Source organism: Scyliorhinus torazame, chromosome 11, assembly GCF_047496885.1.
Source record: "Scyliorhinus torazame isolate Kashiwa2021f chromosome 11, sScyTor2.1, whole genome shotgun sequence".
NCBI lineage: Eukaryota > Metazoa > Chordata > Chondrichthyes > Carcharhiniformes > Scyliorhinidae > Scyliorhinus > Scyliorhinus torazame.
The window spans coordinates 188,540,634-188,559,736 of record NC_092717.1 but is presented as its reverse complement, the minus strand read 5'-3'; the positions used below and the strand labels follow the sequence as shown (position 1 = coordinate 188,559,736).

The following is a 19,103-nucleotide window of genomic DNA, read 5'->3' as shown; positions in this document are numbered from 1 at the left end:
GATTTCAACAGACAGAACTAGAGGTCATTTACAGAGGGAAATTTGAAAATCAGACCGATTGTGCATGCCCAACTCTTGGCCAGGCAACCCAGCATCGAATAGACAATTCTTATTCATTCTTCTCTATATATCCTTGACACACTGGTGAGCTATCTGGTTTGATGTAAAGTAGAACATGGGAACTGTTAGACAAAAAAAATTACCATCCATCTAGCTAACCCTTGATCTTACATGATACAATGATAGTGGGGTTGGTTACTAATCCACAGCAACTGGTCTACAACTCAAATGCTATTGACGATCTAGCAAGTTGATGGCAATCTGAACTGTTCGTCTTTCAGCTAGCTTCAGAATGGTCAGGAGTGGAGGATCATTAGCCTTGAACCAGGATTGTAATCAAATCAGGGTGGAATCCAGGTGCAGTACCAATTGCATGTGCCTAATGGGGCAGTGGCAGGATCACAGGAAATTGCTGTGTTGGACTCATTTGTTTGTTACTGGTGAGATGTAGGCACCAGTCAGGGTTTCAGACGCAGCTTGCTCACGACGGGGAGTTAGGCACAAGATCGACTGGCTCAGGCAAGGCAGAGGAATGAAGGCTGGTCTAAGGGGTGGTAATGAGGAGAGGTGAGCAATAGGTACCTTCAGTTTGTGGTTTTAAATGCAATGTAGGGAGGAGCACCATTGCTCCTTTTGGTTCCACATTCTTTAATTCATACTCCATACGTGGGCATTGCCATTAAGACCAGTATTTACTGTCCATCTCTAGATGTCTTTGGCATGGTGGAAGTGGATCTATTTTGCAAGCCAATTCAGGCCTTGAGTGAAGGTGCTCCCACAGTATGATTATGGTAGGAATGCCAGGATTTTGACCCGGCAACGGTGAATCAACAGAAATATGTCTAAGGCAAGAACTTACTTTAAGGGATAGTACATTATATTGAATTTAAATCTGGTGATCAATGAATGCAGCAGGCCTGAAGCATGCTGTGACTGGTGTAGACAGGTTTGGGACCTAAAACATGCATTTCAGCTCCGAGGAGCACTGTGGTGATGAGGCATGTTTTAGACATTCCTTGGTAGGCTACAACACCTGAACCAAAGTGTCCGGTAGCATATTGGTTAACACTGTTGCTTCACAGTGCCAGGGAGCCGGGTTCAATTCCCAGCTTGGGCCACTGTCTGTGCGGAGTCTGCACGTACTCCTTGTGCCTGCATGGGATTTCTCAGGGTGCTCCAGTTTCCTCCCACAAATCCCGAAAGACGTGCTTGTTAGGTGATTTGGACATCCTGAATTCTCCCACAATGTAGCCGAACAGAGGCCGTAGTGGCATCCAGGGGATGTTCACAGTAACATCATCGCAGTGTCACTGTAAGTCTACTTGTGACACTAATAAAGATTATTATTATTACCATGCCTCGGCAATATTCAGGAAGGTTAGACACCTGAATTAAACCTATGCACCAATTTTCATCTGTCAAGCAGTGCGAACTAGTCATGGATTCAGAGATAGCTCACTAAACTTGGGGGAAGATGGGCACAAGATTGGCTGCCTCAGATGTGTCAGAGTAAGTAAAGGAGAAACTGGGGTATGGTGGACACAGAGCAATCCAAGGTGTTTCACTGTGTAGTCCTAGGGTGTCTATGCTTTTCAGCTTGCCCACTTCAACTCTAGTGGGAGAACCTCTGCCCCTGCACAAATTCACTCTCCCGGTGTGGTTACCAATGTATTGTGTGTGTGTGTGGCCTGGGTAAAAGGAGGAAGAAGGTGGTGATATGGAGCTGGATGAATTCTAGTACAAGGAGTGGCAGAAAATTAGTCAGGTTACCTACATACACTTTCCACTCAGCTCCTGTGCAATATGTCTGAGGGCTGGGACTGTAATAGAAGAACCTACAGCATTGGTCTAAATTCGTTCAAGCAGCTCGTTCCTGATGTGGGAACTGGAACCATTCCCTTAGCTTTCCCCCCCTCCGGCCTAACTTAATACATTTCTACTTTAGAATAGTCCCTTTACAAGTCCCATATTAGCATTTTAAAAATCTTTAAAGCCGTATTAGGTTCTCTCTACTACAAAGGCAAATAGTTTGGCAACTCTTGGGTTTGATTGAAGTCAGCTGCACATAGCAGAGTCCCACGGTGATGTGGAAATCCAGGAGTGGCCATGCACCCACTGTTTTAAAGATGGAGTTAAGCATTCCAGAAAATCTTCCTCGAAAGCGTTTGGCAGTTTGTTTTGTTTTGTTTGATGTGATGGTCCAACTCAACTCATGGACATAGACGCCCATTGCTTACGCATGATATCACTGCAAAAGCAGCTGGTGTGCAACTCACCATCCTTTGGGCAGCGGTTAACAAGACCTTTAATTCTTCTGGCATGACGCAGAAAAGAAAAATCCTGCTCTGGTGATTGCGTCCTTTGAGTGGCCTGAATATTGGGTCATAATTTAGACAAATCAGAACCAAATAGAAAAGGGGCTGAGTGGGTAGTATCCTTGACTCAAGAGTCTAACAGTTAAAACCACACACCAGAACACAGAATCGAGGCTGGCACATTTGATGCAATTGCGAGGGACTTTAACGTTTTTCAGAGGTGCTGAATGAGGCATTACATAGATCTTAAAAATCCCATAAGACCATTTGACAAAGAACAGAGAGTTCTTCTACTGTCTCAGCCAATGTTCCTCCCTCAAGCAAAGTACAGGCAGATTCCTTCTACATACTGTTGCTGGCATTTATTTCCCATCCTTAAATGCAGATAACTTGTGGTGGTCCCCCTTCTTGAACCGCTGCTAATTTTAACAGTTGTGCCTCAATTCATTCATTCATTTTTCCTTTTTGTTAGCTTGTTTTTTCATTTCCATGGCATTTTGGGAAGCTCATCATTCATTTTAAACATCAGAAGTGTTAGGATGGACATTCGTCTGAGAATTCCTCTGGACTCTTGCGGTGGAGCAATCAGAATCAGGGCATCTGCACAAGCCCACCATTCACACGCTCGACCTGAAATCTCTGCCTCGCTGATGTGCTCAAATCCTGGAGTCAAGTGCAACTCGACAGTGAGAATGCTATCAACTGATCCAAGTTGAATAGTAATGTTGCATTCAAGATTATACACATACCACACCCCTTCAAAAAAACAATCACTTAATGTTGTCATCACTGGCGACCACTCACCTTGACACCAACGTTGGTATTGTGCAGATCAACGCGTGCTCGTAAATCTTTGTTGGATTTCTTTTGTCCCATAAACTCTTTGACAAATTTGTTGCTATACTTGAGATTGTCCCCGCAGCCTCCCCACTGCCATGCTTCCCGGTTTTCCAAGTCAGGAGCTTCGTCACAGGTACAGCGCTCCATCCGCCCAGCACTGCAAGCCTTGGCCAGGGCATGGGTCAGTCCAGCAGAAGAGATGGCATACAGAAAGGCAGTCTCTTTAAAACCTGTGGAGGTCAAAAAACAACATTGATGAGTTTTTCTGGCATAAAGGACAGAACTGAGGGCGTAAAACATAATGATAGAAAACAGAGAAAGGCAAGAATTTCTGGTCCAGCCTTGGTGTTTTAAAGCCAGGGGTTTATAGGCAGAATGGAAACTTGAATTTCAAATAATGCCATGAATCTAAGAATAAAGGCTATGGAACATAAGAAACTAGCTGACAACCCAGTACATTTCTGAACAAATGCTACATTTCCAGAGGTGTCCAGATGTTAAACTGAATCCCCTTCTTTCCTCTTGGGGGGATGCAAAATAAATCCCACGACAATGTTTACGAGCAGGGGAGTTGAACCCAGTGTTCTGGTCAACATGTATCCCTGAACCAACATCACTAAAGTAGTTGATTGGATTGCTGTCTGTGGTCATTGCCTATCCACAACTTGACTGTCAGATATCCTACACCTGTAACATCCTGAGGAGGTCATGAAAAGCGGGAGCACAAGTCCATTGTAATAATGAAATAAAAAATAATAATCGCTTATTATTTTTTTAAAAATTTTGTAGATGGAAACCGGGATGACCTTCAGGCTGCTATGTATAATAGAGTTTCCAAATGATGCAGATTCCCACACATCCAATGTTACAGGTCTCAGCTGCGCTTCCAGAGAAGGTACTGAGCAGAACACAGACACAGGCTCGAACCAAACAGTGGAAAATGCCTGTGGTGGAATTAGTGCAGGATACAGTTGGTCACCATCTGAAAACCTGTTTCATAGTGGCATTGGCAACATATCACTCATTTTAATGTAGATCCTGTTTAAAGGGGAACAATTCATTTTCTTCTGTTACTGAACAACTCACGCGTATCTCACTATCAACCCCTGGGCCTGAACATTATTCAGTGCAAAAGTCAATAGATACATTTCTTTCAGGAAACTACATTTTGCAATGAGTAAATTAAGTTATATATGGCAAGTGTAGCGTGTGTGTAAGGGACACGGGATTTTGAGCCTCTGGAGTCTCCAGCTGCAATGCCACTGGACTAGCATACTGAACTGATGCCCCCCCCCCCCCAATGCAGCATGGGGGGGGGGCACCCTGCTGCCAGAGAAATATTGGTGGCGTGGGAGAAATTGCCCATAACAGGGCCTACAGGTTATTTAAATTGGCTGCCCACCTCCATACAGTGGATAGGCTATCCATGCCTGGTCCTACTGCTGGGAAACTTCCCTAGAGCAGAACTGCAGTGCAATGCTGTCAAAAAGCAGCTCCTCGTTATGTTTCATCCCTACCCACCTCCCAGCCCAGCACCTTGGGGCAAGGAAAATCAATAGACCACAACCTCACCCCCTCCTTGGCCAAAAGTTAATCTGATGTTGGGAAACAAAGGATCAACCAGGATCAGGAGACCAATTATAGAGCGAGCACAAAGCCTACCCAATTGATTGTAAAGTCGGATTCAATCAGATTAGAAAATCCTGACCGAAGGCCGATGATTATAAAGGCTGTGGGTCAGGAAGCCTATGAAGAATGGGGTGAATGGAATCCAGGATGTAGCGCAAGGTGGGATACCAGTTGCCGTTCTCTGGAGAAGTTGAAGACAAATGTAGTTTCATCCAAGGACACAGGTAGTAGCCAGAAATAGCAGGAAAGAGAGGAGATCAAACACCGACATAAAGGACGTCTGCAAGAATCAGTTAGTATCCTTAAGCGCTGCGTGAGTTCGAGAGAGCGATTAATTACAAGTTGGTTCTTAATTTTGGGATTATGAGAATATTTCCAGCGATGAGGATACATGAATAAATTGCAGAGGCTGGGATTGTTGGCCGAAAGAAGGTCGAGGGGAGGTTTGATAGAGGCGTTCAAAATCATGAGATGAGTACATAGAGGGTAACTGTTCCCATTGGGTGAAAGGGCAGGAACCAGAGGAATGAATGAAAACCGCTTATTGTCACAAGTAAGCTTCAAATGAAGTTACTGTGAAAAGCCCCTAGTCGCCACATTCCGGCGCCTGTTTGGGGAGGCTGGTACAGGAATTGAACCGTGCTGCTGGCCTGCCTTGTCTACTTTCAAAGCCAGCGATTTAGCCCTGTGCTAAACCAGCCCCTGGTTTAGACAGATTTAAAGTGATTGACAAAAGAACCAAAGGCGACAGGAGAAAGAGCGAGTGGTGAGGATCTGGAAGCTGAGTGTGTGGAGACGACAGCAGCTTTCAAAAGGAAATTGTAGGAACACCTGAAGGAAAGGCGTCAGCAGAAGGATAGAGAAAGAGCCAGGGAGTGGGATTCATTAAATTGTGCTAAGAGTTAATGGGCTGAATGGTCTCCTTTTGTGCTGTGAGCATTATGAAATCCTTCACAGGTAATTTCCTCAGGTGAGAGGGTAGCTGGTACCAGCCATTCAGCCGAGGCAAGTCCATCTCAGGTAGCTCCCCAAGATGCAAGGAGCTGCATGCAAGTTTACAGTATTGGAAATCTGTTGATATGTCAGGTGAAGCAGACAGTGACCATGGTAGTTCATCGAGTGGGGCGGGGGAGGAGAGGATATTGATACAGGGATTCAATGAATGGCGTAATCAGCTACAACACAGAAATCTGGGTTTAATTCAGCCTAAATTGATGGGTTGAAAGTCTCCACTCTCACCCACACCTTCCCTCTCTGCTGGTTTATAAGGGATCTTGGGCCATTGCCATACCAGTTGCTAGTGGGCACAAGTCCACAGCAACAACTTATTCATCAATCATTACAAAAATTCCACTAAGTTGGCAACCTTACTCAGTGAGGCCCCAAGAGATATCTGTGTGGGAAACTGAAGTGCCACAGTGGTGTAGTAAGCATTGCTCCTGAGGTTTGAGAAGAGGCACACTGTGGAACAAACTTGGCTCTGCCTTTATATAACCCTGATGTGGAGATGCCGGCGTTGGACTGGGGTGAGCACAGTAAGAAGCCTTACAACACCAGGTTAAAGTCCAACAGGTTTGTTTCAAACACTAGCTTTCGGAGCACTGCTCCTTCCCTCAGGTGAATAACCCATTATATAACCTAGTATGGGAAAGTGGTGCCCAAAGAGAGACCTATGCCCTTCATCCATTTGTTTCCTCTGTATGCTACTTTTTGCAGCTTTCCAAACATATTATAAGGTTTTTTAAAATATATTTAGGGTACCCAATTATTATTTTTCCAGTTAAGAGGCAATTTTGCATGGCCAGATCACCCAACCAGCACATCTTTGGGTTGTGGGGGTGAAACCCACGCAGACACGGGGAGAATGTACAAACTCCACACGGACAGTGACCCAGGGCCGGGATTCGAACCCGGGTCCTCAATGCCCTAGTCACATATTATAAGCTTACGGAGTAACTGACTGAAGAAACATAGAACCAACTGAAAATGGGGAGCCCAAAAGGCACCTTTACCCATGCCAAGCGTATGCTTTAGTCCAGGGTTCCTTGTGCAGCAGCCAGTAGCAAAGCAGATTCATTGAATCTCTACCGTGCAGAAGGAGGCCATTCAGCCCATCGAGTCTGCACCAACCCTCCAAAAGAGCACCCTACCTTGGCCCTCTTCCCCACCCTATCCCCACCGAACCTGTACATTTGTTGGACACAAAGAGGTAATTTAGCATGGGCAATCCACCTAACCTGCACATTTTTGGATTGTGGGAGGAAACCGGAGCACCCAGAGGAAACCCACGCAGATACGGGGAGAAAGTGTAAACTCCTCACAGAAAATTACCACGGCTGTAATTGAGGCCAGGTCCCTGGCGCTGAGGCAACAGTGCTAATAATATTAATCGCTTATTGTCACAAGTAGGCTTCAATGAAGTTACTGTGAAAAGCCCCTAGTCACCACATTCTGGCACCTGTCGGCTGGCCGGTACAGGAATTGAACTCACGCTGCTGTTTTGTTCTGCATTACAAGCCAGCTGTTTAGCCCACTGTGCTAAACCAGCCCTCATCACTGTGCCACCATGCCTCAAGTCAACACTAAGCAGCACAGGATTAAACAAAGTAAGTACTCACCATAACCACTGTTCCTCTACTCCAACTATCAGACCCACCCATATCTCTGGCAAGCCCTGGTCCCGGCTTACTACTCTACTCACATTCCAAGGCCCAGCATAAAACTGTAAACACTGATGTTTTTTCCCGATCTCCTAGCCCCACATCCAATTGCACAAAGACCCAGTCTTCCTCCCCCATAATCACACATCTGAACTTAGGCTCACAAACCTCTGCTTCTACAGGAAAATGTCCAAGGCTCATGGCTGATAATTCTGTTCACTTTGGAACTTTCCCTTCAAGCATGGGTTCTTAGCACAATGTGGTAAGGTGCCCCAAATCTTTAGGCTGTAGTGTTTCATGGGTAAAAATTTTCCTCTGCCGCTAACCTGTGCTGTACCTGCCGTGGTCCTCAATTCTCACGTCGAATGAGATCAGAGCAGAGCACGGCAGATACTGCATTCCCCCTCACTACTGAAATTTCTAATTTGCAAGAAGAAAATGTCTCCTCTCGCACCCAAACAAAGGAAAAGCTGCGTAACAATTACCATCAGCCATCTTACTGCTTGAACAATTAACATCCTTCCCCATGTTTGACCAGCGGTGCAGAGCTATTTAAAATACACAGCTTAATGTATCTGCTAAAATGCTGCAACCAGATACTTGACACCGGCTTGTTCAATGAGTGGACATTGTGACTCTTGGTCAATTTTATATTGGACAAGTCACAAGTTGTGGTGAGAGATTCTTTATTCTTTGCACATGTTTTATAAAAGAGAAAGCGAAGTGTGCAATTTAATTTTTAATTAGATGATATTGCATATGTGGAGTTTATCTGAAGTGTACAGCTTGCAGAAGTCATAGGCTCATAAATCAGCACGCTGCTTGCCAGATGTGCTGTAATAAACTCATAACCTTTTCGCTGGCAAAGCAATTGAAAATGGAAAAAATAATTACAGTCAAATGTACTTGTCCTCTTGGACTGAATATGCTATTTTAATTTCTCATATTTAAAAAAAAAAGAAAAGTCAAATGTAATCGTCGTTTCAATGGAAGAAACAATTGAGGTCTGCTCCTTAGCCTTCTGATTATGGGTTCAAGTACCAAGACTGCCTGATGCACTAATCTGCCAGTCGATTCCAGTCTGGAAATCTTCCAACTAACTTTGACGTTTTCCTCTGTCTGCCCTTTTCTGATATATACATCTGTCCATCTTTCACCTCTTGTCTGTAAACCCACTGTGGCACTCTTTCCCTCTGATTAATACTGATCTTCCAAACATTAGTTTGAGCACTAAATGGGAAGTTCTGTGAAGTTTCATCCCCTTGGTCTGATCTATTTTACAACTAATAGAATCCCTGCAGTGCAGAAGGAGGCCATTTGGGCCAGCTAGTCTCCACTCACCTTCTGAAAGAACACCCTATCTTTGCCCATTCCCTCGCCCTATCCCCGTAACCCCACCTAACCTGCACATCCCTGGACACCAAGGGGCAATTGATCATGGCCAATCCACCTAACCTGCACATCTTTGGACTGTGGGAGAAAACCGGAACACACGGAAGAAACCCATGCAGACACTGGGAGAAAGTGCAAACTCTCAGACAAGTCACCCAAGGCCAGAATTGAACTGAGTATTTTGTTCTTTGTTTTCCACCCCTTTCATTTATACCTGTCAGTGGGCATTTTCGACAGGGCCAGCATTTAAATATTGCCCTTCACTCATTGACCCGAGTTTGGTGATGATGGGAAATCTTTTGAATACGCACAGTGTAATGGTTTAATAAAACAGAGTTGCTTGCTGGCACTTCAGAGGTGAAAGAGCTATGGGACTGGAGTCACATATAGCCCAGACCAGGTAGCACAACAGGTTTTCTTCCTTAAAATACATTAGTGAACCAGTTGAATTTTTACAACGACAAACAGCTACGTACTGACTCTTACTGGTCAGCTCTGTATTTCCTGAATTTTAAAATTAAAAGCAAATTTCCAAACTGCCGTATTAGAACTTTAACTACATTCTGTGGGTTAAAGTACAGCACCATCAGCATTCTCACTCCATGTAAAATGTACATCTCATCCTTCCAAGTTGTTTATCTGCTGCTGCCATTCCCCTCTCAGTATTGGGGTATCCTCTTATTGATCTCACTTTAATTTCACTCACTTTGTTTCTAGAAGATCATAAGACGTAGGAGTAGAAGTAGGCCATTCTGCCCATCGGGTCTGCTGCACCATTCAATGTGTTTAAGACTGATATGATAATCCTCAGCTCCACTTTCCTGCCTTATCCCCATCACTCTCAATTCCCTTACTGATTAAAAATCTGTCTATCTCAGCCTTGAACATACTTACCAACCCAGCCTCTACAGCTTTCCACGGTAAAGGCACACACAGTGGAGGCTTATGCTACTTAAACCCTGGGTGAAGCTTTCATTGTGAAACAGGGACCCCACCCTTTGTTATTGGTTCTGTTGCCCCATGCCCCTATATAGATTCACTACCCTCTGAGAGAAGAAATTTATTTTGTCTTTGTCCTAAATAGGTGACCCCTTGAGATTATGTCCTTTGGTCCAAGGCTCTTCCACGAGGAGAAATATCCTCTCAGCATCTTTTTCCTCAGGGCTGATAATGCAGTCAGACATGTAGATCAGGGGCGGGATTCTCCACAATCGGCGCGATGTCCGCCGACCGGCGCCAAAAATGGCGGGAATCAGTCCGGCATCGCGCCGCCCCAAAGGTGCGGAATTTGCCCCATTGGCATCATAATGGTCTACATTATTCTCAATGTTCTATTTTCTGCCCTTTCATTCCACTGCTTTGGTCAATGTCTTTTTTACTCCTCTCGATTTGTTTTCTGCCCTCAAGGTGCACTGTCAAACGCTGATTCCAGTGATAAACATATTCTTTTATTTCTCCCTTGTCTCCTTTTTCTTACTGTGTATTTTGTATGTAATTATGCCTCCCTTCTGTGGCTCTCTTTCTTTGCGTGCCCTTCTCCCTCTCTTTTTCTATCTATCCCTGTCTGCCCCTTACACTCTAGATGATCCTCTCGTAGGTTCTTTTGCCTTTCTCTCACTCTCCTTTTCTCATCAGGCCTGTCAGTTCCCTCTTTCTTTGCCCTTTCCCCCCCCCCCTCCCCCACTATATCATTTTCTCTTCCTCTAGATGATGTACATCCTTTCTTCCCCTTATTCTCTGCCCCACTCCACTCCTGTGTTCTAAGTTGTTGAGATGTGCATCCCTCACGGCAACTTTTACTCCTGTTAGCTAATAACATAGAGCCTTCGACAGGCAGCTCCCTCCCCCTACATCAGTTCATGTACAGCACAACAACTTTAATTGCCACTAAAACCTTTCCTGGTTCCAGAAAATGTGACTCAGCATCAACTCCAAGAAAAATATCCATTACTCCACCAGTGTGATATTTAATTTCCTACATCATCTACTCTGGAGTTTCTCAGAGTAAGAATGCACAATTTTGAACTGAATTAGAATGCAGCTTGGTGCCATGGACTCACGTCTATAATGCACTTGGATCAAACTCACCACATTTCAAATCAGCTCTCCCAGTTCACCCAAAAATGCCAACCAGGACCATCAATCTCCTGTGAAAGAGATTTTGTTTCTGGTAGCAAGCTGTGTCTTTTCGGTGCTGTCCCTGATGATAAACTTGTTGAAGTGGGTGATGTATTGGGTGAGCCACAAGAGGCGATCAATTGGCAAATAAAAAGGTCCAAGGCACTTGTGATCAATCCATGGAGCAGGCTCCCAGGGAGACAGTGGAAGCAGTCAGTATTGATTCGTTCAAATGAAAATGCGATGGGTTTCTTTCAGAAAAGAACACTTTGGGATACAGTTCATGAGTCATTTCAGACACGACGTGTGCCAAGTGTAGCGAGCTTGGGAGGAGCACATGATTTTGACCTATGATTCCCAAACCTTTCCACCACTGAGGTTTTTCTCGCCTCATGTCTGGTTCTGTTGTAGACTAATTGATAGAGATTGATTGTCAGGATTAATCAACAACTCCATTACTGTTGCCTCATGCAACCACCAGGGTGGCAGGACGAGAACTAGATGGACCGTAGAAATTGTTAGACGATTAAGGCCATGTTGAACAGGACATAACTTTCTGTCAAAGGCTCTCTCTCCAAAAGATTTATTTCTTTATAGAGACTGACTCAAGGAGGTGAGAATGCTACCACTGAGTCAAGGCTGACACCTAAACGCGCTGACATATATTTGAATTATACAGCCTGTCATTTTAATAAAGGGCTTTCAAGTGTCGCTTCAGTTGGAGGGAGCTTGACCCCCAGTGTCCTCGAGCTTTTTTCCATCTTAAGCCCGAGAAGATAGAAAGAAATATTTAGAAACCGGAGCAAGTTGGCCTGGTTAAAGTCTAAGAGAGAAAACTGAAAGAACGAGAGAGTGCGAAGGACAAAAGGGGATCAGAGCAAAGGTGAAAATAAATACCAGCAGAAAATATCATACATTATATTTAAATTACATCTACCATGCCTCTTGAAGTGTCTCACCCAAAGATGAACCTGCCTTTTCTCTTTCAGACTTACCTACTGCATGGATATTTGTTTTACTGATCTGATCAACAGGGGGTGAGTTGGTGGGGTAATGATGGAGATGGTGGTGGTGGGGGGGGGGGGGGGGGGTACCCACTATTAAACATTCCACCACATGTTGCTGAGTTTAAATCCATAACTGATCACTACCCCCCCCCCCCCCCGCCCCGCCCAATCAGAGGCAGGCTGATCAATAAGCTGGACCTCCAATCATGCAGGAGCAGGTCAATGATGGTCACAAGAGCAGGTAAGTCTGTGCCAGTGAGGGAGATCGGCCAGGGGACATTGATCACAATGGGAGTGTCATTGGTAGGGGTAAGTGGATCAGTTAGGTTTAAAGTGATGCTTCCTCTGGGGAGTGCAGCCAGAGCCAAATCCGTGGCACCAAGGTTGGCTCAGCTGTACAAGAGCAAACAAAGAAGACTGGAAGAGTAATAACTATAGGAGATTCAATAGATAGGGGAACAGACGGGCATTTCTGCCACCAGAGACATAAATCCAAGATGGTCTGTTACTTCCCCAGTGCCAGGATCAAGGATATCACTGAATGGCTACACAGCACCTTGGAGGAGGAAGGCCATGGAGGTTGGGGGTGTGAGAAGGGGAACAGCCAACTCTCATTGGTACCAACAACTTAGGCGGAAAGGTGGATGTAGTACTGCAGTCAAACGTTAGGGAGCTAGGTGGGAAATTAGCAAGCAGGGATTCTACAGGTTACCCCGGTACCAGGTACAAACTAGTACAGAAATAGGAGGATAAAGCAGATAAGTGTGTGGCTGAGAAGGTGATGCAGGTGGGAGGGCTTGGATTTTTGGGGTGATAGGACTAGCTCTGGGGCAATGGGACCACTGCAGGCTGGATAGGTGACACCTAAACAGAGCTGGCATCAATATCCTTGTGAGGCAATTTGGGAAGTGTTTAAACTAACTTGGCAGGTACGTGGGAACTAGGAGGTAATATCAGAGAAAAATATCAAGGTGCACAGAATACTGGAGGGGGCAGGGAGGTAGCACAAGAGTTGGAAATAGCAAGTTATTAGAAAAGTTCAGAGCAAGGTAGGAAGAAAAAGAGAGTCTAATTTAGGATTAGAGCCCATGTATGAATGAGTAGATTGTGGTAAATAAGATAGGAAGGTTGTAAATACAGAGAGACATCTGGAAATATGGATGTTATGGCAACAAGAGACACCTGGCTCAAAGGTCATGACTGTGTTAAATATTCCTGGATACAAGGTGTTCAGGAAAGATAGGAAAGGGGGAGGGGAGGTGGTATAGATCAAGAACATTGAAGTGCTGGAGAGAGCATGTCCCAGTGGAGTCAGGAAATAATCTATTTATATAGAGCTAAGGGCTTAAAATAAAAGGGCAGTTACATTGCTTGATGTATTGGTCACCAACTAGTTGGAAAGATACAAAAGAACAATTTGCAAGGAAATTACAGAGACGCTCAGGAATTATAAAGTAGGTATAATGGGGGACTTATACTACCACTATTCCAGACTAAATACAGATAATTAACAGGGCAGAGGTGGGCAAGAATTCCTAGAGTGTGTTCAGGAAAATTGTTCTGCAGCAGTACGTTTCCACGAATCAGAAAGGAGGCATTACTAGACCTGGGGCTGAATAATACAGAGATACACGAGGTGGGCTAATCCCAAAGAAGCAAAGTTGGTGTAGAGCTGGCATGCTTCATGCTGCCTGCCTCGCAGCCATAAAACACCGCAGGCAGGCTAAATGAGGGCCAAGTGGGACATCCGCCTCAACCAGGAGGAATTGCCAATCAGTCAGACTGGCCTGTAGTTCCATCACTCCCAGCAGTGCCAAGAGCACTCCAGTGGCCAGTGCTGGGACTGCAGGAGAAGGAAGAAGGCCCATGGATCCCCAGAGTAGGCAAGTCCAGGGAGAGTGTAGGGGGCCAGTAATCTTTAGGCTCCGGGTGGGTAGGATGGAAGTGGGAGAGTACTTTGATCTTTGGAGGGTGATGGAGCCAGCAAAGGGCAGCATCCAATAGATCAAACACCCCCTTCCTTTCCTTTAAGAACTTTGTTAAAACTAAATCAGGCAGCCTGCTGCCGCCCGACTGTCCAGTCCAAACATTTGATGGCATTGGCAGCATATTATTCTTAACTCAATTAGTTATTTTAAAATATTGTATGTGCTGTTGAGTTTGGCACCTGTATTATGAGGGTGAGCTCAGGGGTGGGCAGGAAGGTGGTGGGCTGAATACTTGCCAATTTTATGTACTCCCCTGCCCAAAATATACTCAAGTGGGGCACAAATTATAGCCCCTGGATTTTGGAGTGAGGTGGGCCAGTGTCAGTAGGGGAACATTTAGGGGACAGTGATCATTGGCTCGTTTTGTTTTGGTTAGTTATGGAAAGGGAAAAAGAACAAGTCAATGTAAGAATAATTAACTGGGGCAAATCCAACTTCAATGGGGTAAGAATGGATCTGACCCAGATAAACTGGAATGGAAGATTAGCATGCAAAACTGTAACTGAATCACGAGCTGTGTTTGAAGAGGAGATAGTTCAAGTACAGTCATGGTTATTTCCACAGAGGGGAAAGGTAAGGCCAAACAAATCCAGATGACAAGGCGAGATAAAAATTAAGATAAAGAAGAAAAAAAGAAGTGCACTTATGACAGATGTCAGGTTGACAATACAACTATGGCTGGGATATTCTGGCCCCACCAGCGGTGGGCATTCCCGCAGGCAGGATGGAAAAAGGTGAAAATTTCAAAGAATTTCCCCATCAGCCCGCAACAATGCCCACCACTGGCTGGGCTGAAAACCCCACCGGAGAATCAGGTGAATGTAGAAAAATCAATGGGGAAGTTAATCGGCAAATCTGAGAGGCAAAGAGTACGAAGAGAGATTGGGGGCCAACATAAAAGGGGCATCCAAACGTTTTCTGCAAGGATATAAATAGTAAAACAATGGTATGCAGAGGAGAGGCAGGGCCAATTAGGTACGAAGAGATGATCTACATTTGTTTTGGTTGTTCATGGGATGTGGGCTTTGCTGGCTGGGCCAGCATTTACTGCTTATCCCTGAGGGCATTTAAGAGTCAACCACATTGCTATGGATCTAGAGTCACATGTAGGCCAGACCAGGTTAGGACGACAGATTTCCTTCCCTAAAGGACATTAATGAACCAGATGGGTTTTTAATGACAATTGACAATGGATCCATGGTCATCATTAGACTTTAATTCCAGATTTTTCTGTTGAATTCAAATTTTATCATCTGCCATGGTGGGATTTGAACCCTGGTCTCCAGAGCATTATTACCCTGGGTCGCTATTACTAGTCCAGCGACAATACCACTATCCATTTGGTGGCATGGGACATGGCTGAGGTATTTAATAAATACTTTGCAACTATCTTTACCAAGGAAGATGATGATGCACAGATCATGGCGAATGAAGAGGTAATTGATAAGAAGGATTTACTGGATATGCTGCTTGTACTTAAAGTCAAAAAGGCAAAAGGGGCAAAATTCTCCGGAAACGGCGCGATATCCGCCGACTGGCATCCAAAACGGCGCAAATCAGACGGGCATCGCGCCGCCCCAAAGGTGCGGAATGCTCCGCATCTTTGGGGGCCGACCCCCAACCTTGAGGGGCTAGGTCGGCGCCGGACGAATTTCCGCCCCGCCAGCTGGCGGAAAAGGCATTTGGTGCCCCGCCAGCTGGCGCGGAAATGACATCCACGGGCGGCGCATGCGCGGGAGCGTTAGCGGCCGCTGACGGCATTCTCGCGCATGCGCAGTGGAGGGAGTCTCTTCTGCCTCCGCCATGGTGGAGACCGTGGCGGAGGCGGAAGGGAAAGAGTGCCCCCACGACACAGGCCCGCCCGCGGATCGGTGGGCCCCGATCGCAGGCCAGGCCACCGTGGGGGCATCCCCCGGGGCCAGATCGCCCCGCGCCCCCCCCCCCAGGACCCCGGAGCCCGGCCGCGCCGCCTTGTCCGGTAAGGTAGGTGGTTTCATTTACGCCGGCGGGACAGGCATTTTAGCGGCGGGGCTTTGGCCCATCCAGGCCGGAGAATCGAGCGGGGGGCCCCACCAACCGGCACGGCGCGATTCCCGCCCCCGCCAAATATCCGGTGCCGGAGACTTCGGCAACCGGCGGGGGCGGGATTCACAACTGCCCCCGGCGATTCTCCGACCCGGCGGGGGGTCGGAGAATCCCGCCCCAGATGTGATGGCTAATTCAAGAAAACCAGCACATATTTGATAAGGGCAAATTTTGTTTAACTAACTTGAGATTTTGATGAGATAACAGAGGATTAATATAATGCTGTTAATGCAACCTACATGACTACCAGAAGACATTCAATAAAGTACCACAAAACAAACTTGAGCAAGTTTAGAGCTCATGGAATAAAACGGACAGCAACAACACAGATATAACAGGAAACAGTCGAGCGGGTAATAAGATGATTTTCAGATTGGAGGCAAGTTTTTTGTGGAGTTCCCCAGAGGTCATTGTTGGGACCCCTGCTATATAAGAGTAAATAGGGAGGAACTGTTCCTGTTTGTGGAAGAATTGAGAAGCAGAGGGCAAGGCAATTGGCAAAAGAAGCAATGTCAATAAGAGGAAGGACATTTTTGTTCACACAGCAAGTTAAGGTCTGGAATTCACTGCCTGAGTGTTGTGGAGTCAAGTCAATTAAAGAGGGAATTGGATTATTATCTGAAAAAGATTGAGCAGCGCTATGGGGGAGAAGGCAGGAAGGTAGCACGAGAGGAATTGCTCCTTCAGAGAGTCGGCATAGACAAGATGGGCTGAATGGCCTCTTTCTGTGAGGGGTGGAAAGAGTCAGAGTTCAGAAGGAAATAATGGGAAAACTGGAGGCCTTGGGTGGGAGAGAAAGAAAATCATGACTTATTGTGTGGAGGAGTGAAGGTCAGAGTGCTCATGGTAGGATCTAGAGCCCTGGGGGTGAAGATTGGTGGTGCCCAATTAGGAAACATCCTCAGGCAGCCACCCGGATCCAGGAGATTGGTGTGAAGACACTTAACCATGACTTCACCAAGTCTTCACCTGGAAGATGCTGTGATTCTTGGGTGTCAAGAAAATCTGGAAGGCCAAACACACGGTGCAAATGTAAATGGCGATGAGACTCGCAGCCTCGTGGCCATACTTAAAATCCCAAATGCCTCTTTGGAGTGAGTTTGTTTCCCATATACTTTCCAACCTCAGTTAAAGTGGAAAATGGGTGGGTTTGAGGCGGTTTTGGGTGGGGAAACAAATTTCTGAGACCCAAATATGTCCCTATTCCAAAATAATTTTAGCTCTCCGAAACAGAAAATTAACTGCTTATTGGAGAGTAGGTTGTCATTTGAACGAAAATTGATGTGACAGCATCCCTTCACCTATATTGCCTCTCAAAAATATACACAACATACAAACAGTATAAGACATAAAGGACATAGAAAACCTTCCAGTGCAGAAGGAGCCATAACTGACCTCTCCTCAAAAGGCTTGTCCTGTAACGACCCTCCAGGGTGCAGTTCCACCTCTCAAATCTGAACTGGTACTGACACTCGAGGGCACTCATACTTATCGCTTCCATTAGGGTCTCTGCCACTCCGGGGTCCCGTCGGCACATCCGCCGCTGTTTCCGTTCCAGCTTCAGACGGTCGCAGACCTTGAAGTGGGCTTTCCCGTGAGTCTGTTCTGTTTCTTGTGTCAGAGGCAAGATGGTAAGTGGTTCATTACCAGTTAAACTGTGAGGGAAGGAGAGAGAAAATAAAAATGAGGGTTGAAACTGCGAAGAAAAGGCAGGTTTTCCTTGGAGAAAAACATTTGTGCATATTCCACTAGCTCCTTAATCCACTCCCTCCTCCACCATTGCCCACTTGGCTTTTGGGGGGTCAGGAGGTCAGCTTCTCACCGCAGGAATCCTAGCCTTTGACCTGCTCTGGTAGCCACAATATATATATATATGCATCGTCCAGTTCAGTTTCTTATCAGTGGTAACCCCCTGGATGTTGATGAATTCAGCATTTCAGAAATGCCATTGAATGTCAAGGGACGATGGTGAGACCCTCTCTTTTTGGAGATCGTCATTGCCTGGCACTTGTGTGGCGTGAATGTTACTTGCCATTCATCGGCCCAAACCGGGATGTTGTCCAGGTCTTGCCAAATTTGGACATGAACAACTTCAGTATCTGAGGAGTCACGAATCATCTGCGGATATCCCCACTTCTGTCCTTATGCTGGAAGGAAGGTCTTGATGAAACAGTTGAAGGTGGTTGGGTCTAGGATACTATCCTGAGGAACTACTGCAGTGATGTCCTGGAGCTGAGACGATTGATGTTCAACTCATTTACAGCCATCTTCCTTTGTACCAGGTATGACGCCAACCAGCAGCCAGTTTCTCCCTGATTCCCATTAACTGCAGTTTTGCTAGGGCTCCTTAATGCCATTAAGGAATGTCCAAAAACATTCACACCCTCTACCACCGACAAGCAGTGACAGCAGTGTGTACCATCTACAGGATGCACTGCAGGAATCACCAAGGTTCCTTAGGCAGCACCTTCCAAATCCATGACCACTACCATTTAGAAGGATAAGCAGATACCAGAGACCACCACCACTGGATGTTTCCCTCCATGTCACTCACCATCTGGACTTGGAAATATATTGCCTTTCCTTCACTGTCACTGCATCAAGATCCTGGAATTCCCTCCCTAACAGCTCTATGGGTGTACTTTACCACATGGACTGCAGCATTTCAAGAATGTAACTCACCACCACCTTCAAAGAGAATTGGGGTTGGGCAATAAATGCTAGCCTAGACAGTGATGCCTACAACCGACAGGTACATTTTTAAAAAAGGCCCGTGCTGATGCTCTGGTACAAAGCTGCATTGTTAGAAATAGCTATTCCATATGGACTGCAGCGGTTCAAGGTAGTGGCTCACTGGCAAGATTAATATTTATTGTCCTTGAGAAGGTGTCTGTGATGGCCACATCCCAAGATTAAATTATGAAATTCTTTGTGTAAGATATTGAAGTGCAGCTCTATCTCTCGGTTTGCGTGGGTACCTGCTAATTTAGGTTGCCACAAAATCTAAAA

The 19,103-nt window shown here is 45.7% G+C and overlaps 1 protein-coding gene across 1 annotated transcript in view; it reads right to left on the bottom strand.

Moving 5' to 3' along the window:
- Positions 1-19,103, bottom strand: part of wnt9a (wingless-type MMTV integration site family, member 9A) — a 110,759-nt gene that overhangs the window by 52,005 nt on the left and 39,651 nt on the right. The window contains exons 2-3 of the mRNA XM_072468185.1: positions 17,490-17,749; positions 3,180-3,445 (exon numbers count right to left, since the gene is read on the bottom strand). Coding sequence (XP_072324286.1) covers positions 3,180-3,445; positions 17,490-17,749 — 526 coding nt within the window. The remainder of the gene's footprint in view (positions 1-3,179; positions 3,446-17,489; positions 17,750-19,103) is intronic.